General features: G+C 42.7%; 1 protein-coding gene across 2 annotated transcripts in view; it reads left to right on the top strand.

Annotated features, from left to right (window-relative positions):
* The window catches only part of kcnk2a (potassium channel, subfamily K, member 2a), a 216,288-nt gene that overhangs the window by 29,666 nt on the left and 162,792 nt on the right, over positions 1 to 23,830 (top strand). For both annotated transcript variants that reach the window (XM_084337527.1, XM_084337528.1), the window contains exons 3-4: positions 2,431 to 2,543; positions 3,048 to 3,138. In XM_084337527.1, the coding sequence (XP_084193653.1) occupies positions 2,431 to 2,543; positions 3,048 to 3,138 (204 nt within the window). The remainder of the gene's footprint in view (positions 1 to 2,430; positions 2,544 to 3,047; positions 3,139 to 23,830) is intronic.

Raw genomic sequence — 23,830 nt, forward strand, 5'->3', positions numbered from 1 at the left:
ATCTGCCACCCGCATACAGTTCGTTGCAAAGGGGATCAACCCCCTCGGTTGGACGGATCATAAGCACATTCAGTCTGTTTGAGTGAAAATTGTGATCTTCATCCCGCTCGGTTAGAGCCGAATAAAGACAACAAACATACGTAAAACAACCTCACGCCATTCAATGGATAGTTCGAGTGTTAGATGATAAAAAAAGACAAGAGATAAAGAATAAAGAAAAAACTGATAAGAGTACAGGGCATCTGAATTACATTCAAATAGTCAGTAATCATGTTCGTGATTGAGACAGTACCGTATAGAGAAGTCAAGTATTACCGTATTACTGGATTGAGAAAGCCACGGTCGAACGTGTTTACCATAGTGCTGGCCTGGATAGCTAGCCGGTGTGCTACTAGCTCACGTGCAGTGGAGTCGTTAGCTTGGTTAGCTTGTATGCTAGCAGCCCACGTGTGGAACCAGCTCCACTCCTACATGGCCGCTAGCTAGGATAGCTAGGATGTTAGCAGGCCACGCGTGAAGCCAGCCTCAGGTACCCGCCCCGGCCCGTCGCTCGGTGTATGCTCCACCGTGGCCGGTCTGTTCCTCTCAGTCGGAGTGACTGTGTTGCTTTTTCGAATGAAGTCCTCCGCCTCGGATGGTGACTTGAATAGACGGTTGCATGATACCTCTCCCCGTCCCGTCTTCACCTTCAGCGTTGCTGGGAATAGTAGATATACCTCCACCGCCCTCTCTTGTGCTAGATGGCGCCGGCGAATGCTCTGCGACGTTTAGCTGTGTAATCGCTAAAGTCAGCGGCGAATCTCAAGGTACGGCCGTTCACCACCGGAGGTTTCAGTCTGGCCTCTCTCAATATATGCTGTCTCGTCTGGAATCTCAGGCAGCAGAATATGAATGTGCGAGGGTTTGCACGCTCGCCCTTCAACTGGGTAGCGGGTCTGAAGATCCTATGCGCTCTTTTGATCTCGGGGCGAGCCAGTTTCGGAAACCATTTTGGTATCATCTCCTCCAGGTATTTTATCGGTTCTTCCTCCTCCCTTTCATCCGGTAACCCGTATATTCTTTTTTTTTTATCCACTTTTTTCTCCCATTTTTCTATATTTTCTCCCATCCCAATTTCGTATCATCCAATTCAACCCTCCCCTGTCACGGACGCTGTTTCTTGCCTCCCACAAGCCGGCTGCAATGTGGACTAAGTCATACATAGCACAAGTCCCCTCCGGTACTTGAGGTAACAGCAGTCGCATCTTTTCACCTGCGCAGCTCGATCTCTCAGTGGTGAGGAGTAACGCGTGGGAGGCTCACGCTGCCCCCGACACTTCCTGATTCTACTGCGCAGGCGCACCAACCGACCTGTAGGAGTCGCTGTCCACAACGCCCGATCCCCACCCATCAGTTTCCCACCCCCTAATACGGCCAATGTGTATTAGTACGGACGACCAGCTAAACTGAAAGCAAATGTGGAGCGCTGGGCTCGAACTGACGAGCCCAGCGTCTCCAGCATTTTGTGGCGAGTGCCTTGCCCACTACGCCACGTAGCCGCCCGGTAACCCGTATATTCTAACATTACATCTTCTACCACGGTCCTCCAGGTCCGCCGACTTCATCTCACAATCACGTAGTTTGTCCTCCAAGTATAATATTCCCGCAACGTTGGTCTCAGCTACCTCCACGACCGCGGACATACCTCCCTCCGCCATGGCTAATCGTGCGTCTATGGCGGTCACGTCTCCTGTAGTGCATCTACCCTGCCGGCTAGCCATGATAGCGTCTGTTTCCTCATGGAATATCGACCTGATGAGTTCCTTATCCACGTCGTTCAGGGTTCCCATCTTGTTCTGCTTCTGTTTAGACATAATTCTTACTTCAAGAAAATCAAATCGTATAAAAAATTAAACGTAATCAGGGTTAATGTGGTTTGGTTGCCGAGCTCCGTAAAATCAGCCAGCCATGCGCTGCGGATCGGAACCAGAAGTCCATATATTTGCATTTGTTAGCCATGTTAGCGATCTAAACAATCAACCCATGCCAAAGCTAGATATGTAAAATGTGAAAGACTCACACTCACAGCCATGCTGATTTGGCAAAATTACATCCAGCCGTTTTCGTTTTAAACAACTTTTAGTCAGCTGAGTGTCATGGTTTCTCCATAGAGCCCTGTCGTACTTCTTTTAGCGCAGCAACTTGCGCAGGTTTGGGGCAACTTAGTCATGTGACTCAGTTGGTATATCTGATTGGCTCGAACACGGTATGTTTGTAAACAGCGAACAGGTCTATAGTGTCACAAAACATTTTATACACATGAACTATGCCTGTTATCAGTTATGAAGAAAGAAAACAAAATTGGAGATACAAGGGGCTTCGAAGGATATCAGTGACATTATAGAATTATCATTTTAAATAAAGTTTTGATTGATCGATTGGTTGGTTGAGGTGGTTGCCACGGTGATGAAGTGGAAGACAGTGTCAGCCATCTTCCTTCTGGTGGTCCTCTACTTGGTGATGGGAGCGGCGGTCTTTAGAACCCTGGAGCAGCCCCACGAGAGGTACCTCAACCTGTCTGTCTGTCTGTCTGTCTGTCTGTCTGTCTGTCTGTCTGTCTGTCTGTCTGTCTGTCTGTCTGTCTGTCTGTCTGTCTGTCTGTCTGTCTGTCTGTCTGTCTGTCTGTCTGTCTGTCTGTCTGTCTGTCTGTCTGTCTGTCTGTCTGTCTGTCTGTCTGTCTGTCTGTCTGTCTGTCCAATCGCTCTCTGTCCATCTATCTGTCTCTCTACTTGTCTTTCTACCTATCCACTCGTCTGTGAACCCATCTGTCTATCTACCCAATACTGTATACTTTGGGAAAGAAATACCAGTCTAATATATCTCTCTCTCTCTCTCCCTCCCTCCCTCCCTCTGTTTGTCTTCACTCTCTCCCTTTTTGTCTCTCTCCATCTGTCTTGTCATCTCTCTCTCCATCTCTCTCTTTTCATCTCTCTCTCCCTCTGTCTATCTTCTTTCTCTCCATCTCTCACTCCCCCCCTCCATCTCTCCCATATTGTCCTCTCCTTCAGTGCCCAGCGTTTGGCCATCCTGTCTCAGAAGCTAGAGTTCCTGTCCAGACACTCTTGTGTCAATCACAGCCAGCTAGAAGAACTGGTGAAGGTAGGACCTCTCTCTATCCCAGGACGAGAAGACGGGTCTAAGTGGGAGAGTTCTTTACGTTCACAAGATTCTCCTAGACCACAGGGATCAATCAAAGATTTAAAGGGGCATTTAGTAGATTTTTAACAGAAATCATTCTGTCATGAGGAGGACAAAAATAGATGACGTCACTCAGCAGAGAGCAGGACATTAGTTAACTGCAGACATTGGACCACGATTGAGTTTAGTTCTTATTTATTTATTAATTTATTTATTCACTGTCATTTGCAGTGTTTGTGTAGTGCCTTTATTTCTTTTCGGACATCACGATGCCCCGTTGAGTCATGACTATAAATGTAAAACGTAATTTTGTTAATGATACAATTATTGTTGTATTTATTATTATTATAATTATTTCATTCCGAGGATGACTGTAGAATCAACGTAAACGCAATCACCAATGATTTCTCCCAAATGAAGCCCCTAAGAACACAAGCGCACACCAGTCTGTCCTATTTACGACTGCCTTTCCACCTTCGTAATTCCTGTTCGTAGCTACGAATGAATCTTCTAAAAGAAATCATTCGATCATGTCAAAATCGGCCCGAGAAGTTCGTAAGTGGAGTTTCGAAGAAATTTCTAGCATAAGGACCATTATTTCCTCAACAATTTTGTACTGTAGGCCCAACTCCCGACTAGCATCTGCTGTTCACTAGAGGTCTGCTCTGTTGACACCTGGCAGAGTTTCTCTGGGGTGGGGAAATAGTTAAAATAGTAACACTAATAGTTTGTCTGTCTTCTCTCTCTCCCTCTGTCTGTCTTCTCTCTCTCCACCTCTCTCTCACTCTGTCTTTTTCTGTCTCTCTCCTTTTGTCTCTCTCCCTCTCTCTTTCTCTATCTGTTTTGCCCTTTCTCTCTCTCTCTCTCTCTCTCACACACACACACACACACACGCACACACACACACACACACCCACACACACACGCACACCTATGCATACACACATGCATACACACACATACACTGTGTTTGTGGAATCCTCCTCCAGCCTTCAGCCCTACTCACAACACACACACACACACACACACACACACACACACACACACACACACACACACACACACACACACACACACACACACACACACACACACACACACACACACACACACACACACACACACACACACACACACATCCACACTGGAATAGGAGGAGTTTATCTACTTTCCATTTTCTATTGTCCCTTCTTTTTGTGTCACCTTCTGTCTAAACTGGTTTTCATTTAAGATAAATACTTGGGTTAAAGGAAGACGCGAACATTATGGGAAATTAGCTTACTGTCTTCTTCAGAGTCATAGAAAAAGATACCAATTTCCAACTATCTAGCTACAAGCTAGCCTAGCTTAGCACAAATTAATAGAAGCTAATTTGATTTGATTTGATTTTTATTTAGTACATACAATTCATACAAAAGTATAAAAACAAGGGGTACAAGGATAACATGTGAAAGTCTGTCGACTTGTTTCCAATATGGTCCCAAGAAGAATACAATAAATCACAAAGAAAGAGTTAATAAGATAAGATAGATACAACAAGTAGATAAAATAGACAACACAATTTTCTGAAAGAGCCTCATTACAGCATATCATGTTCCTGTTCTTCAAGAGTGGTGGCCAAGCACCCACTGCAACCTATTGTTGCAGATGTCGCTTCAAACCCCTCTTGAAGACAGCAATAGTGGGGGAGTGTTGGATGGCCCTGGGCAGAGAGTTCCACAGCCGGCAGGCTGTAGACAGAAAGCCATTCTGTGAATAGGAACCCTTTCTAAGCTCATAAACTGAGAGCTGTCCAGACTGTAACTGTCGTCCGTGGATCTGGCCATGCAGGACAATGCGAGAGCATAAATAACTGGGGGCAGATCCATTTAACATTTTATACATATGTCCCAGTTTCAGAAAGGAGACCCTCTGCTCCACAGGGAGCCATCCCACCTCATTGAAGTGACTTGGCTCAATATAGGTTAGAGGTGGCAGATTTAGGACCAATCGTATGGTCTTATTTTGGCTGGTTTGTAGCCTGTGTTTACTTTCCACTGTAACACCACTATACCAGTACGTACATGCATACTCATATTGGCTGAGGATCATGCAGTTGGCAAGCAATTTCATAGTTTCCAGTGATAAGAACCTCTTTTTTCTGTGCAGAAATTTCACCCTTGTGTTAACTTTTTTGATCACCTTCAGGGCCATTGTTTTCCCTGAGAGTGTTTGGTCGAGGTCTGCACCTAGGTATTTAACACAGTCTCTAGACTCGACACTGAAGCCATTACAGCTGATCTCAAGTCGGGAGCATTCCTTTAATTTATGTTTTGAGCTGAATAGAATTGACTCAGTTTTTCCAAGGTGAATTGATAATCTGTTGCCAACTAACCATTTGTGAAGGCTTTCCAGCTCCCTACTGAGACCGGCTTGTATTTCTGCCGTGTTGTCTCCAGACACCAGAAGTGCTGAGTCGTCAGCATACAATAGGAGTCTGCAGGATACTGCAGACACCATGTCATTAACATATAGTGAAAAGAGCAATGGAGCAAGGATGCTGCCTTGCGGCACCCCACATGTTATTTCATTATATGAAGATGCGACACCATTTATGTTCACAACCTGGGTCCTCCCAGTCAAGTACAACCTGAACCATCTCACCAACCCATCGTCCATCCCACAGGCTTTGAGCTTCTCAAGCAGAATCTGATGGTCAACAGTATCAAACGCTTTCTGCAGGTCAATCAGAACCATGCCAGTTTGTTTGCCACAGTCCATCTGGGTTCGAATATGGTCAGTGAGATCAATCAGGCAAGCATCCGTAGAATACCCGGGGGGGCGAAAGCCAGACTGGAATTGATAAAGGAGATCTGTCTGTTTAAGAAAATCTGATATTTGATTAAATATGACCTTCTCAAGAACTTTGGAGATGATGCTGAGAATAGAAACTGGACGATAGTTTCCCTCGTTTGTCCTATCTCCTTTTTTGTGTAGTGGAACCACTCTGGCACATTTTAAGTCATCAGGTACGATACCCTGTTTCAGTGATAGGTTGATGATATGTGTTAGAGGTTCACTAATCTGGTTTGCTCCGTCTTTGATAAACCTCACTGGTAAGCCGTCTATTCCAGTAGCTTTGTCCTTGCCTAGGGTATTGATCGTTTTTTCTACCAGAGCCATGTCCACTGGTTGTAATTTGAAGGAATCCTGTGCAACCTTATCTGAATAATAATTAAATACATGACTACTACCAAACTGTCCAGTGGGTTCGGGTAACTTCTTCACAAGTGTTGATGCCACTGTAGTGAAAAAATCATTGAATTTTTGGGCCACCCTTGCACTGTCAAAGCAAATTTCATTATCAATATCCAACCCAATCTTTGAAGAAGCTGAACAATTGTTTCTAATGGGAGCCCCCAGATATTTTAGAGTTTGCCAAAGTTCTTTGGGGGAGTTTTTCACTTCTTGGAATTTTGTTTTGTAGTATTCTGTTTTGGCCTTTTTTACCAGGCTGGTTACTCTATTTCGCATGTGTCGATACACATGCGCATTTTCTAAATGTTGCCAAAATTCTCTTAACCGAATTTGTTCTAAGATGTCTGAATCAATCCAGGGTTTGGAACGTTGTTTGACTCTGACAAGCCTGATGGGGCATACTTTGTCTAAAACCGATAGAAAAATTATCCAAGCTTCCTGAGCTTTGTCACACTCTGTAACCTGACTCCAGTCTTCAGACTGCAGGTTGTACTTTTTCATTGACCTGATCCTAACCGTGCTGTGTTTGCCTATCTGGCTGTGGCAGATCTTTCTTGTGCAGTATGTGACAAAATGGTCACTGATTCCTAAAGGTAGCACCCCAGATTGACATATTTTTTAATTCTGGTAAAATCATCAATCAATTGTGTAAAATCAAAAACTGAGCAAAAATTCATAAAATAATAATATGGACCAGCTAGCCTAGCGGTTGGCCAAAAACACCTCTCCCAGAGGTTTAAGCTAATTGTCCGTATCCACTTCCATTCATCTGTGCACGCACATGCACACACTTGCACAGACACGCACGTGCGCACACACACACACGCACGTGCGCACACACACACACACACACACACACACACACACACACACACACATGCATGCACACAAATACACACTGTGTGTTTATTTATGTCACTGAATGTTTCAGGACACAATGAATTATTGATTTATGTCTACACCATTACAAAAAACCCAAACAATGAGGATGCAAATCACAGCATGGTCCAATATGTGGTAACTTGAAATCTATACTATTGACGTCTATTGATGTCTTGAAAGAATATAAGCTGCTGATTTGGAATTAAGCATTACATCACACTACGGAGTGTGTTATACAAATTAGATCACGCCAATGGGTGGTTGTTAGGCCCGAGGCGCAGCCGAGGGTCGTTAGACCCCCATAGGCGTGATCTAATTTGTATAACACACGACGTCAAGTGATGTAATGTGCAGTGATGGGCAGTAGCTAGCTACAAGTAGCGACGCTACATAGCTTAACTACATTTTTCAGTAGCGTGATGGTAGCGGCGCTACTTTTGAATCAAGTAGCGATCTCTGTAGCGCAGCTAGGTTTCGAATCAAGTAGTGCCGTAGCGTCAGCAAAACGCTACACGCTACATATCCGGAGAAACAGACACAAAAAAAAAAGAGTGTCTTCGGTCCTGAGAGTGTCGTGTTCTTCTGTCCTGCAGCTGGATGCTATTGGAGAAAACCCACTATGATTGGTTGGTTTGTTTAGATATGAGTATGACGTCTCACGATTAGGCCAAAACATTACGGGTAGGCCAATCAGAGGCAGGATAGGGCGGGACATGCCACTCCAGCTCGGCAAACCAGGAAGTAAAAAAAATCTAAACACAGACCATGAATGAATGAATGAACCCGTTAGTCCGTGCGAAATAGCAGAAGGATTCGATGTTTCCAGGGCTGATGGCATTGATGAAGATGATGTCAATGACAACAACATATGTGTTTATTGTGTCCGCCAAAAACGAAGCTTCTCTCAACATCCCACACGTCCAGCACTAACTTGAGAACATATATATTCAGGTAAGCTGATGAAAAGCTTTACATAAACATTGTCAACTGTTCCCAAACAGCACACAAGTCAGTGCACTTTTTGTCAACAGATTTAACTAACATGTTTCACTGTAGGCAGAAAATGAACAATATTATGGGGGTGGAGAAAAGAAAAAACAAACTACCATAAATAGTACATACACTAAGAGGGAAAATATCACCTAGAGCAGTGGTTCTCAACCTGTGGGTCACATGATTTTGGGGCCATGGAATGTTTTGTGAGTTACATATTTAAATACATTTGGTCATTTAGCTGACGCTTTCATTCAAAGCAACTTACAAATTGTGTACAACAAGTCAGCAGGAGTGGTACATCTAGCAGCCAAGGATAAGTAGTATTGTTTGTCTAGCAGTGTCAAGCTTGAGTGTTATACTCTTGAGTACATACTGTACTGTAGTAGTATAGACATATTAGCATAGTTGGTGGTAGTATAGACATGGTAGCATAATAGTAAAATGCAGTAAGACAGTTATTATTAGTTAAAATTCAGATATTGAAGAAGTGTGTTTTTGGTTGATAAAGTGGGCAGGTTTCAGCTAGGAGAGGGTATCAGGCAGCCAGAAGATGCAGAGTTTAGGGATAAATAATACATAAAGATAGAATAGAAAAGAAAAAGACTATTACTGCATCAAAAGTAATCAACAAACTATACTATAAAAACTGATCAAACCAAATGGTCTCTTTCTTTTCTTTTGTAGAGGCTGCACCCAGCTAAACTTGCCTTCCTGGATTTTGTACATAATACAAGTTCATGTTAAAAGGATGACACAAAAAGCCAGACGAGGGCTTGTTTCAGTTTTATAATAAACAATCAAACTGAGCATTTATTTTGCCTGTCTATTTGTTTGATGGAAACTTGATCATGAAGTAAAAAAAAAAAAAAAAAAAAAAAAGTAGTGCCGATGTAGCTAGCTATTTTTGCCATGTTCTTGTAGTGTAGCTTGCTACATTTATCTGGGGATAGCTTCCATTGTAGTTGAGCTATATTTAATCGAGAGTAATTTGTAGTGTAGCTTGCTACATTTTCCAAGTAGCTTGCCCATCACTGGTAATGTGTTTATACAATGACCCAATTCACCCAACCTTATTGCTATACAATAAACACACAGTAATTGAAGCATAATGGAGATTTATTCAAAAACAGAACATTTTGGGAAATTAGCTTATTTAACATCTTCCCTGGAGTTAGACAAGAAGATACATACCTTTTTTGTCTCTGTGCGTGCATTTAGCTTAGGGAACAGTCGCTCTGTTAGCATAGCTTAGCTTCATCACTGGAAGTGAGGCGGGGCCGGAGCCTGAAGTTCCCTTACAGTGTATAGTTTGATTGATTGATTGAAAAGTTTATTAACAGATTGCAGAATACACTCCAAATACAACTCCAAAACGTTCATGTAAACATGTTGTGACCTGTGTATTCACCACATGGAGAAATAAAAAATAATTGAATTAGACAATTACGTTTTATAAGCAAATATACTCTGAACAATTTTTTGCCCAACCACTCCTCTCTGAGCGCAGCGAGTGATTTCAACGTGTCGTCGTGATTGTTGACATTCTCATTCATTCAAAGGATCCGAACCGATTGAAGTTTATGGATACCATGACTTGAAATCCTCTTACCTTGACGATTAAAAGCCTCCCCAATTTAGAAAACAGTAATCCAATGGCTGGTATTGTTATACCGGACGCTCTGAGCTAACCGGAGCTAACACAGATCAGGATGGTAAAGCATATATAATGACTTCCTTTCTGGGGTTGTCAAAATAAAAGTGCGACGTTTATAGCAGCGGAAAACGTTTATTTTGTACATTATCTAACATTAACACGAACCTAAACTAACTTTAGGTTAGTTGTAACGTTAGTTTAGGTTCGTGTTAACGTTAGATAATGTACAAAATAAAGCGTCTGATAAGCTTTTTGATTCGCTCCGTGCATGTTATTCGTGCGTGGACCTTTTTAACCCTTTCTGAGTGGCATTTTCGGGCGTCAAATGATTTTTTTTTTAAATTAGATACCAATGATGTAAACTACCCATAATTGCAGAGTAGGGTTTAACCTGCAAGTTGGCCTTTAACTATTGATTAGAAAAAATCAACCAATGTCAAAACAATATCATAGCCTACCACATGGGTTGCTGGAGGATTGATAGGCATCACTAGAAATGATCCAGCAAGAAACCGTTGGTCCATCACCTACAATGAACATGCATCCTTGGCAGAGGATACCAGATCCCTGTTTGGACTAACACATGATGACGACGATGATGAGGAGACGCACAAAGACTGCCTTCAATCAAGAATCAAGAGGGATAATCACAATGTCATTCAACTTGTTGATCAGTTCCAGAGATACAATGTCTTCCAACAAGAGCATATGTATGATTTAGTGTCCCTGACAACTGGTGATGTTGCCTCAGAAGAGATACTGAATGACCTTACACATGCTGCAGAGTCTGGCAAAAAAACAATCACTGATTTGGTGAAAAACCGACTGGGCACAACGAACACAGACTTCCACGCCAGTCTCACCAAGAGAAAACCGAAAACATTCTCAAGCATATACAGCACAGATACCAAGCTTGAACAACTCAGATCCAAGTGTGTGAAGCCTGACAGGGATATTTTTACGCCACATCATTGTATCCATGGAGAGTGGGAGAGAGGTCAACATGGATGAGCTTCTCCAAAAAGAACTGTGTGCAGTCCCCCTGTCACTTGCCACAACAGATTCAGTGCTCAGGCCTACAAACAAAGCTGACTTAGCCACCATACTACAAGCTGGTGCAAAGGAAACAGAGCTCAGTCCATCTGTTATGAGAACATGCACCATCATTGATGGAATGGCCTTAGTAAGAGCCCATGGGAAAACCTCAAAATGCATCAACCTTATATGCAGATGTATTCACACAGAGAGTGGCATCTAATCTACATGGGAACGTCACCAGAGTGGATATGGTGTTTGATCGGTACCAACAAAACTCCATCAAGAGTGGAACAAGAACAAAACGCAGCACTACTCAGCGAAAGGTTTGCACAATTGTGAGTAGAGATGTAAAGCTATACCTGCTAACTGGAATAGCTTCATTGAAATGGATGAAAACAAAGCAAACCTTACCCATTTCCTATCAACTGAGCTTGAGAATAATGTGCAGCTTTATGATGAGGAAATTGTTATCAGTGGAGGGTTTGATGATCCTGAAAAGGTCACGTCAGCAGCTGGGATTGATGTATCTCCCCTACAAGCTACACATGAAGAAGCGGATACACGCATACTACTACAGATACAGCTGGGAAAAGTCCAGGAGCAGCTGTTTGCCTGCTGTTATCACGTCGCTTGGCATGGTTAATGTTAACAATGACCAGCGGGGGCGCTCTCATACAGCTGGTGACAACTGCCCGACGCGCCGGCTTTTTGTTCATTCATTGGAGGAGCTCCGCACAGCTGGTGACTTCATTCATAGGATGCTACAACGTCCTACAGTATGTCTACAGACTGCATGAATGAATGTTGCTGAATTAAAGAATGAATAAGTTAAACGTGTGCATAATACAATAGTAATAATATATAATAAGAATCCAACCAATAGAGCGACATTGTGCAATAAACAAGTAAACAACGTGTCAAATCTAACTTCATTAGATGGCCGACGTACAGTACGGCTCTCTTTTCCATTCATTTCATCAAAAGAAAGCGTTAGTGTAATGCTTCTTGGTAACAATAGGTTTGTGTACGCAATGTTGCTGAAATAAAATAATTAAACCGTTAAGACCTGTCGAATTAGCAGTGGAGGTGCTACAGTAGGTGGGCTCTATTTATAATGGATATATTTTGTCTGGTACCGTGGTCTAGTGGTTTAGGTTATTCCTTTCAAGCTGACGCCCGGGGTTCGAATCCTAGCCGGTTTAATATATGTATTTTTTTTTTTATTATTTATCAAATGAAATTGCCCGCAACGATGTGCATAATAACGTTTCGTCTTGTTTACATCAGGGTCCCCCATAGTAACTTGGCTTGCTACTCTACAGTTAAATCAATGAGCCAGTGTGCTAACGTTATCATATACTCTCTTTTTTAGACTCTTTTTGTACAGAAGGCCATTTGTGCAGTGGCAAGAAGCATAATCACATCAGCAATAATTAGGGATGCACCGATATCGATATTTTGATCAAATATTTTTATTTTATTTTCAACATGAAACAAAACATATCACAATACAATAATAATATGTCAAATGTATACTCTCTTTTCTGGACTCTTTTCGTATCACAAACAGTACTGTATTTTGCAAATCTGGTATGTCATAAATGTATAGATGTAGCAGTACTGACTATCTGTATGTCATGTATGTCATATATGTCCTGATGAATTGAAAATGGGGGACCCTGATGTAAACAAGACGAAAGTCTTTCTCTGGTCTGCATCCCCTTAACAATTGTGTGTATTGAGCTGTACTGTATTGTACCCATTCTGCAATCTGTTAATAAAGTTTCCAATCAATCAATCCCTAGAAAATGTTTTAATTTTCCCAGATCCTTCATTTTAAACCTCTCAGCAAGCATAATTCTCATCAGATATGGTATTACAGCTTGGTTTGGTAACCTGTCTGTACAATTAAAGTCCAAACTGGTCCGTCTGATGCAGACCGCATGGAAGATCATAGGGGTGAAAGGTCACCCATCCCTGCAGTCTATGTACAACAGGCTACTTACTCTAAGGCAAGCCAATAGAATAGTCTCGAAAACAAGAGATCTAATGTACATTAAACTTGAAAATAGTCTGTCTCGTCTCTCACTCCATTGGAGGAGCTCCGCACAGCTGGTGACTTCATTCATAGGATGCTACAACGTCCTACAGTATGTCTACAGACTGCATGAATGAATGTTGCTGAATTAAAGAATGAATAAGTTAAACGTGTCAATTCAGCAACTTCACTTGACTTGAAAAGACTTGATACCTCCCCCCATGCCCAACGATTAAAAATTAACGTTATTAAATGTATATATATTAATTCATTTTGCGCGAATCCACACTTCATTTCCCAGACCCACTTTGTTTTAACCAGTTAAAACCTGTCGATTGCTAGTGGAGGTTCATATAAGGGATATATAATGGATATTTTCTGTCTAGTACCGTGGTCTAGTGGTTAATGACCATTCCTTTTAAGCCGACGCCCGGGGTTTGGATCCCAGCGGGTATTTTTTTATTTATAAAATGAAATTGCCCGCAACGATGTGCATAATACAATAGTAATAATATATAATAAGAATCCAACCAATAGAGCGACATTGTGCAATAAACAAGTAAACAAAGTAGGGCATATTTTACAGTAGGGCACTTTGAAACAACCAATCACGTTGCGCGATAGCACGAGCGATGCACAGTCAGGAAGTAATGTTACAGCTGAGTTCACTCATTCCGAACGGCGAAATGTAAAATGCTACCCAAGATTGTTGCGTTTCGTTATAAAAACTATGCGGTGATAAACAAAAAACGAATCGCAGTATGCAAAACGTGCGGTTCGAGGATCACAGATGTACTATGGTGACAGATAAGGGGGGGGACCCTGATGTAAACAAGACGAAAGTCTTTCTCTGGTCTGCAATGTACAGTGTTGTTTGTACAGTTGTACAGTGTCCCCCCTCCTACCCAACCCCCCCCCCCCACTCATACCCCCCCCCCCCCACTCCTAACCAACCCCCCCCCCCCCCCCCCCCCCCACCTCCAATGTACAGTCCCCCCCCACCTACCCAATCCAATGTAGTTTCCATGCCTAATGTATATACTCTTTTCTTTCTGGACTCTTTTTGTATCACAAACAGTACTGTAATTGCAAATCTGGTATGTCATAAATGTATAGATGGAGCTGTACTGTACTGTACCCAGTATCTGTTAATAAAGTTTTCATTCATTCATTCATTCATCCCCTTAACAATTGTGTGTATTGAGCTGTACTGTATTGTACCCATTCTGCAATCTGTTAATACAGTTTTCAATTAATGTCAGACTGCCAAATTACTTCCACCCTCATCTCCAAAACAGTTGGCGTGAACAAATAATACTAGAGACAGAATGAGTTTAGCTTCTTTTTTTGGTTTTTCTTTTAATCAGTGAATTATATTCCCATCCATATCCCCAACTTTGTGATTTTTACATACTGATCAGACGGAGGCAGAATAGCCTGCACATACATCAATGCATCTCTTGTAAGATATGAATTGCGGCATACATTTTCCCAAACATGGTGCTGTTGGCGTCAAGCACAGGAGGTGAGGGGTGGATTGTCACCACCTGTTTAGCTAGGGCAGAGCGCATGTAGAGGGCATAGAAGAACCAGACGAGGCTGAAGATGCACAGGCCGATGGAGATGTTGATGAACACTTTGCCCATGTCAACCTTCTTCTTCTTCTCCTTGCGGTGCCGCTATATATCAACAACAATCATTCACAAATAATAGACCGGAACAGGAATGGAAAGGAAACGTCAGTGACGTCACATACTGGATTTACTACATCGCCCTCTGTAGAACACAAATGAGCAAGGGCGCACATAATAATAATAATATATTTAACACCCCCACTCGAACTTAGCTTATTGTGGTACAAAACAAAAATATATATATATATATATTCTCCCTCTTTGGCCTTCAATACAAAATAAACAACAACAACAAAAAAAACATATTGGCACATCCATGCTTTTCTTTCACTCTAACTAAGTGCCAAACAAATACTGAGCAAACTTCTTCAGTTGTAGCTTAGTGGCTGGTTTTGTCATCACATCAGCAATCATGTTGTCAGTAGGACAATATTCCAAACATATCCTCCCACTATTCACAGTTTCTCTTATGAAGTGATATTTTATATAAATATGTTTACATCTTTGCCTGTTTACAGGATTCCTGGCTAGTGCAATAGCTCCTTGGTTATCATCATAAACCTTGGTTTGTGCATACTGACATCCATCAATACCCTTGAGTAGCTGTTGCAAATACATACACTCCTGTATGGCTGATGCTAAGGCCATGTATCCTGCCTCGCAGGTAGAAAGTGCAACTGTTGGTTGTCTTCTACTCTTCCATGAAATGAGAGAGCTTCTCTCACTTAGGTGTACAGTAGGTGTGACATTGGATTGGCAACCCCCCATTGGTGTGGCAACACACCATTGAAATGCTAATTGTTGGGGGACCCTGATGTAAACAAGACAAAAGTATTTCTCAGGTCTGCGCCCCCTTAACAATTGTATGTATTGAGCTGGACTGTACTGTACCCATTCTGCAATCTGTTAAAATTTGATATTACATTTACATTTAGTCATCTACCTATTGAAGCGTTGAGAGAAAAAGACAGCCAAGATTGTACTTTAAACTAAATTACTTTTATTTGCCTGTATTCTAAATTACATGCAATGCAAAGTAGAACTGTAATATGTACTTTCTCAGTCAGTGCTAAATGCAGTCCTCTTATGCAGCATCACTTTTCACATCAAAACAAAAGTAGAACTGTAATGTGGACTCAGTCAGTCACACTTATTTAACATGATCAAATAATTATTATAATATTTTTTACTTCACTTTGAAATATTATAGTGAAATATTTTGCAATGTTGTCGCATTTATCTTGTTGAAGGCTCTTTTTTGTAAGTTGACTGGTTTGCACACCAATAATACAGTGCAATAATAGAATAGTAGAATAGATAGTAAAATTATGCAATAGAATGGCCAGAGTAAAATAGTGCTACAGTACAATCAACAGCGGGGTGTATTAGAAGGCTATGGTGAAGAGGTACGTTTTTAGCTTATTTCTGAAAATATTAAGAGATCTAGCTTCCCTAATGTCCATAGTGTGTTCCATAACTTTGGTGCATAGTTAGTTAGCAAAGGCTGCATCACTGATTTTCTTTAGACTGTGACTCGGAACCTTCAATAGTAGATGATCGCAATGTTTATACTTTGTATATAAGGAGGAGGACCTTGAAATCAATTCTAAATGTTACCGATGATTACTGATGTAAACAGGGGGATCCTGATGTAAACAAGATGAAAGTCTTTCTCTGGTTTGCATCCCCTTAACAATTGTATGTATAATTGTATGTATAACATCTGCCAAATTTTTTTATAGTTTTTGATTCGCAGCGGGATCCGGAAGCGCCACTGAACCGTGAGTCGAATCAGTGAATCGGTTCATTGCCGTGAGCGTGTATCGAATCGCTCACTCACTGAAATGATCCGTTGGGCACATCACTGACTGTTGCCTTTGACACACCTCTGATGTGGGAGATGAGGTCAAAGGACATGTCATGACGCAGTTTGACAAGGGTGATAAATAGCTGATCTATGGGTGAGATTATGGTGCTCCTTGTCTTCTCTGTGTGCAAGAAAGAAAACAAGTGCTGAAGCACTGGCCAGGTAACACCTGTCATCATCTTGCATTTGGTGTCGTTGCTGTCCACAGATGAAGCGGTCAAGGAGCTTGACTCGACCTTGGTTCTCTGTTGGTCACCATCCTCCTTGGCTGCATCACTCTCCTTTTTTCACGCCGCTCATGGCGACTGATGTTTGTTGACGTAGATGGTGTAGACTGTGATGTTGAAGGGAATACAGGTATGTAGTCTGGGTGTGTTTGGTCATTGACCTTTGCTCCTGAATGAATGAATGAAAACGTTATTAACAGATTGCAGAATGGGTACAATACAGTACGGCTCAATACACACTCTTGGATCAAATAACAAACTCAGCAAGGCCAACGGCTTCTCTGTTACAGTGGGTGACAATATTGTCACAAGGAAAGATGAAATTACCTACCTGGGTTCCATCCTAGAGGCAAATCTTTCCTGTGACAAAATGGCAACCAATGTAATAAAAAAAAGTCAACCAACGAACAAGATTCTTGTACCGGATCTCCTCTCTGGTAAACAAGAATACCCTGAAGACTCTGGCAGGAGCACTCATTCAAGGGTATTACGACTATGCTTGCACCTCATGGTACCAAAGCACCTCAAAAGCGCTAAAAACTAAATTACAAACATCACAAAACAAACTGGTCAGACTACTGCTTGACCTTACTCCTAGAACCCACCTCACCCCTGCCCACTTTGACTACCTAGGATGGCTTAGAGTAGACGACAGAGTACAGCAACTTGCAATGGGCCTGGTCTACAAGATACTGTACACTACACCACTAAGATACCCATGTACATGTCGAAATACTTCCCAAAGGTCAGTGAATACCACGACCACAACACCAGAGGGAGTTCCACAAATCATGTTCAACCCAGATTCGGCTCAAACAAGGGACTAAACACGTTTCGCAATTATTAAAATGATAATACTTTTATTAATATTAATTAGGCTACTGCTGGCCATTCATCAAGCGAGACATTGCTGATTGTTTATGTATTTTATAAGACAAGACTACAGCAGCCGTGTATCTTGGATGTAATGATTGATTGATTGATTGATTGAAAAAAATTAACAGATTGCAGAATGGGTACAATACAGTACAGCTCAATAAACACAATTGTTAAAGGGATGCAGACCAGAGAAAGACTTTCGTCTTGTTTACATCAGGGTCCCCCATTTTCAATTCATCATAACATGACATACAGATACAGTACTGCTACATCTATACATTTATGACATACCAGATTTACAAATACAGTACTGTTTGTGATACAAAAAGAGTCTAAAAAAGAGAGTATATGATAACGTTAGCACACTGTCGATGGCTCATTGATTTAACTGTAGCTACTGTACAGTAGCAAGCCAAGTTACTATGGGGGACCCTGATGTAAACAAGACGAAAGTCTTTCTCTGGTCTGCATCCCCTTAACAATTGTGTATATTGAGCTGTACTGTATTGTACCCATTCTGCAATCTGTTAAATAAAGTTTTCATTCATTCGTTCATTCACTTACCGATCTTTGTGCACCTTCTTAGTTCAAGTGTCGAACGAAGTTGGACGTTGCATGATTGCATCTCCAACTGTGATCCTCGAACCGCACGTTTTGCATACTGCGATTCGTTTTGTTTATCACCGCATAGTTTTTATAACGAAATGCAACAATCTTGGGTAGCATTTTACATTTCGCCGTTCGGAATGAGTGAACTCAGCTCTAACATTACTTCCTGACTATGCATCGCTCGTGCTATCGCGCAACGTGATTGGTTGTTTCAAAGTGCCCTACTGTAAAATATGCCATACTTTGTTTACTTGTTTATTGCACAATGTCGCTCTATTGGTTGGATTCTTATTATATATTATTACTATTGTATTATGCACATCGTTGCGGGCAATTTCATTTAATAAATAAAAAAATACCCGCTGGGATCCAAACCCCGGGCGTCGGCTTGAAAGGAATGGGCATTAAGCACTAGACCACGGTACTAGACAGAAAATATCCATTATATATCCCTTATATGAACCTCCACTAGCAATCGACAGGTTTTAACTGGTTAAAACAAAGTGGGTCTGGGAAATGAAGTGTGGATTCGCGCAAAATGAATTAATATATATACATTTACATACAGATCGTTATACAGTATACTGTGTAGGACGTTGTAGCGTCCGTCTAATGACTTTGCGCCTCCTGGCGGCATAAAATAGAACAGCAGCCTGGGTTCCTAATTCATTTCCGACGTGATATAACCGTGCTCACGTCGCGGCAAAGCGCCCAGGAAAACTAAACGCTTCATCTGTACATGCAGCTGATGCAACAATGAAAGGGTTTCAGAGGCTCATCATTCAGTGCAGAGACACAGATGTGTTGCTGCTACTACTTGTATTTGCAAACCAACTAAGCCAAGAAGTTTGGATGAAAGCAGGAACAGCTAAGAAACCACACTACATCAAAGTCCATCAAATCACACTACCAAATGAGATGCTCGATGGTCTGTTGGCATTTCATGCCATCACTGGATGTGATACTACGAGCCAGTTCACCGGAATTGGAAAAAGAACAGCATGGAAAGTGTTCCAGCAGTACCTGCATCTTCTCCACAACTTTGGTGTGGATGAAGTACCAAGTACCACTTCCCTATCCTTGGCAGAACAGTTCATATGTAAGCTCTATGACCTTAAATCAACCAGCAACTCGATACAAGAAGTTTGCTGCGCTCTCTTTCGAAAACTTAAAGCCAATGTTGATACATTACCACCAACAGAAGATGCATTGTCAATGCACCTCAAGAGGGCCCACTACCAAACGAAGGTTTGGAAACAGTCACTAGTGACACATCGACAACTGCCCTCACCAATCAATTGTGGTTGGCAGATGATGAATGGTATGCTGGTCCCCATGCTTCTTACCAAGGAACCTGTACAATCCACATGCGTACAGCTGACAGTGTGTGGATGCAAGGAAAGTGAAAGTTATATGATCATACTGGCCAATCGCGTCTCGCTCTTTGCCATTATGAGATATATCTTATCTCCTAGCACCTACTGTGCTCACGAACAAACAATTGCACTCACATGTACCTGACCAGGCCACGCCCCACGTCCTTTTATATGACGCCGGACATGGTCACACACTACCTTCCTCTTTTTTGTTTCCAACACGGACGTTGCAGTGCACTCCGTGAACTAGCTGTTATGAAACGCAGGGAGAAATTACACAATGTTGTGTTTTCACCGGAGGTTCACCAGCCCCTGGAATCTTCTCGGCACATCCTAACAGCGCATCGGGCCTGTCCTGGGGTTCCTCATCTCGTGACAGCGGATCGAGGGACATCGCACGGCGGTTAGCAGTCGAGCTACGTAACGCACGGGTAGGGCCTGCGCTAACAGGCATTGATACTAGCATGAGTGATACTGCTCGTTGTCCCGTGAGACAGCTGAGTGATGTGTTGGCGCGAGGGGCAGGATATTTCGGAAAACATGGTCGTCATGACTCTGTTTTGGGTGTTTTCCCAGCTATCCTAGAGCGCGCGGCTAATGCTAATGCTACAATGCTAGGACGCCGTTCCTTGTTCCCCGCCGAGGGATGTCTTTACTAAAAGGTCTTCCCTCCTCTTAACCATTCATGCTGACGGTCAATCGGTGTCTAATGTTGGGGGTTTAGCAGGGGTTTGTTTACCATTTACATGGGTGGATAGGCTGAGGCTCAGGGCTGGTGTGCTTTTTGTGAATCTATTAATTGTGTGCGTGACTGGTGTTTTTCTCTGGTCTGCATCCCCTTAACAATTGTGTGTATGAGCTAGCCCATTCTGCAGTGTGTTAGTGGAGTTTTCGTTCATTTATTCATTTACCACTTCATGGGTGCACACCACAGTGGAGGTTGCTGCATGCCTACTAGTGAGGCAGTGCTTTACTAGTAGTAGACTTTGGTCTGCAGCCACCACTGGTGTTCCGTGCTTGTGAAGCAGGTGGCATCAGTCCTTTGCCTCTGACATGGTGGAACGGTGTCCTGCCCGGCCGACGCCGTGAGGCGAGTCGGCCCGGCAGGTGGCTGGTGGGCTGTTAAAGCATATACCGCTGCGGTATAAAATTAGCAGTGACTGGCAACATTGTTCAAATTGCTGTTTTTTATGTCAAAAATGATGTCGGTGGTGGGGCCTTAGGGCCAGCCGACGTCAAAACATTGCGCGAGGTTCTGAGGTTATTTAGCTTTTGACCGGAGAATTAAATCTAGAATAAGTAAACTTGAAGACATGGTTAAGTTTCAAACAATGTTAATTATGTTTATAAGAAATAATACATTGCCAGAAAAACTACAAAATCTTTTTCATTTAGAAAGTGAGTTTAGTAGGAGAAAATACAATTTTAAACATCAGTTTGCACATACCGCACTTAAACAGATGGGTCCTTCAGTTATTGGTGTAAAGTTGTGGAATTCTCTCCATAGCGAGCTTAAGGGATGTAATAGTGTTTATCAATTAAAAAAGAATTATAAAAAAAAAAATTTAGTCAGTATGAAAGTCAAATATGATCTGAATAGTGAGGTCTTTTCTTTTTTTTCTTATTTTTATTCTTTATTATTATTATTATTATTATTATTATTATTATTATTATTATTATTATTATTATTATTATTATTATTATTATTATTATTATTATTATTATTATTATTATTATAAATGTTTTTCTTGTTTAACTGTGGATTGTGTGTTTCTTGTATAATGGTATAAATTATTATTTTGTGTAAATTAGGTTGTACGCCAACCATTAAGTAAATACTTGTTTAGTTTAGGAATAAGGGGCAGGTAACTATAAGATTTATTCTTCTTCCTGCTCCTTTTGTCCATGGTATGATATTTATGATTGTGTATGAAGAAACTCTGATTATATTGATTCCATGTGGCAAATAAAAACTCTGAATAAATAATAAAAACCTAGCCGCAAGCTATAACCGCAGGGAGGGCTAGGATGCTGTCAACGTTTGTTCACAGACATCTTGGTTGGAACAGTCTCCCCTGGAGGAGGAGAGAAGGTTTTTCCTCCTCAGGGCTCCCCTCTCCGCAGAGGGACTTTTGGTCTTTCCGCGGGAGCGCAGGGGTATTTGACCTAGGCCCTACACCGCCTCACACCGCGCAGCCAGAGGTGAGGGTGCGGCCTCGCCAGCGGCTGTGGCGAGGCCCTCGACCAGCGGCCATGTTTCCTCAGCAATCCATGCCGGGGAGGTGTTCTGTGGGGGAGCTTTTGTCACCCAGTGTGATGTCAGCTTCCCCCGTATCAAAGCGGCCCTTTCTGTCGGGGTCCCCCCTTGGGTGCGATTGCCTCGTTGGTAGTGTCAGGGTGCGATATCCCAGCTCCACGAGACGCCCTGCTCACGCGGTTGGCGAGTCCAGGGTTGACAACGCACAGCGGGTGGGACCGGGCCGCCTATCTACGGTTCCCGGCGAACCAGCGGCAAATGGCGGCGGTGCGCTTGGGATTATCATCACATATGGCTACAGCAGTGCCGTATGTCGAGGTGGATGGAGAGAACGCTGAGGCGGGGGCTTGTGTTGGAGTTTGCACAACCCCACCCTCCGTTTTCAGGTTTTGTACAGACCCTGTTGTCAGGGTCAGCAGCAGTGACAGCTCTGGCCGACGAGATCCAATCTCTGTTAGCGAAGCAAGCCATCGTCGTGGTCCCAAAGGAGGATGCGTTCCGTGGCATTTCCTCCCGGTATTCTCTGGTGCCCGAGAAATCGGGGGGGGGGGGGGGGGGGGGGGGGGGTCAGACCCATACTGGACCTGAAGGTTCAGAATGTTGACCATCTCCCACCTGTTAGACGCTGTCAGGTGGGGGACTGGTTCACCTCCATTGACCTGTAGGATGCGTATTCGCATCCCGATCTTCCATCGTAGGGCTTACCTACGCTTCCTTTGCAGGGCTTAGCGTACGGGTACCAGAGGCTGCCGTTCGGCTACTCTCTGGCTCCCCGAATCTTCACCAAGTGCATGGAGACCGCGCTGGGGCCTCTGCGTCATCGGGGGTTATGAATTGTATTCTACCCTGGACGACGTTCTGGTCCTTGGCCGGTCAGGGTAGAGTGCCAGGTCTCATACCAGGCAGGTGGTGTCTCACCAGCCTGGGTTTGGCTGTAGACTGGAAGTAGGGTACTCCTCTTCCCAGTCAACGGGTGGAGTACTTGGGCTTTTTCTAAGCTCAAGGTCTATATGGGCATCCCTCTCAGAGCGGCGGCGAGTGGTTGGTTCTCGGCGCGCTCGGGAGGTTCCATCCTAGGATGGTTACGGCGCTGTCCGTGATGCGCCTGCTGCTGTGGTCCCTCTTGGCCTCCTCTTCATGAGGAGGATACAGAGGTGGTTTTTTCCAGTATGGAAATGGACCCGGTGAGAGACATGTGGAAGCGGCTGAAGGTTCCCATGTCAGTACTGGGGGACCTCGTCCTCTGGGGAGGGCCTGGTGTCCTCACCAGCGGGGTCCCCGTGGGCAGCAGGCTGCCACACGTCACGGTCTTCACCGACGCCTCCCTCATGGGATGGGGGGGGGGACGTGTGTATACTAATACGCGGGTTTGTACTACGGCCGAAACGTCTTATGACCCAGAGTTACATTACTGAAGAGTCTATCCGTACAATTGACACCAATCAATCAATCAATTAATCAATCATTCTAAACTATTCAAAAACAATTTAGCTACAAAATAACCTTATAAGACCACTACTTTACAAATGATAACCTCCCTCTTGTCTATCAGAACAACGTACAGGTTATTATTAAGCTAAATAAAACAAGACTAAACTATTCAAAAACAATTTAGCTACAAAATAACCTTATAAGACCACTACTTTACAAATGATAACCTACCTCTTGTCTATTAGAACAACGTACAGGTTATTATTAGCTAAATAAAACAAGACTAAACTATTCAAAAACAATTTAGCTACAAAATAACCTTATAAGACCACTACTTTACATGATAACCTCTCTCTTGTCTATTAGAACAACGTACTGGTTATTATGAGCTTAATAAAACAGGATTACTTTACATGATAACCTCTCTCTTGTCTTTTAAAACAACGTACTGGTTATTATGAGCTAAATAAAACAAGATACGACTAGGAAAAGGATCTGGAAACTGGAGTGGTCCCTTGAGCCCATAAT

This window comes from Notolepis coatsorum, assembly GCF_963971535.1.
Source record: "Notolepis coatsorum genome assembly, chromosome: 20".
NCBI classification, from domain to species: Eukaryota; Metazoa; Chordata; class Actinopteri; order Aulopiformes; family Paralepididae; genus Notolepis; species Notolepis coatsorum.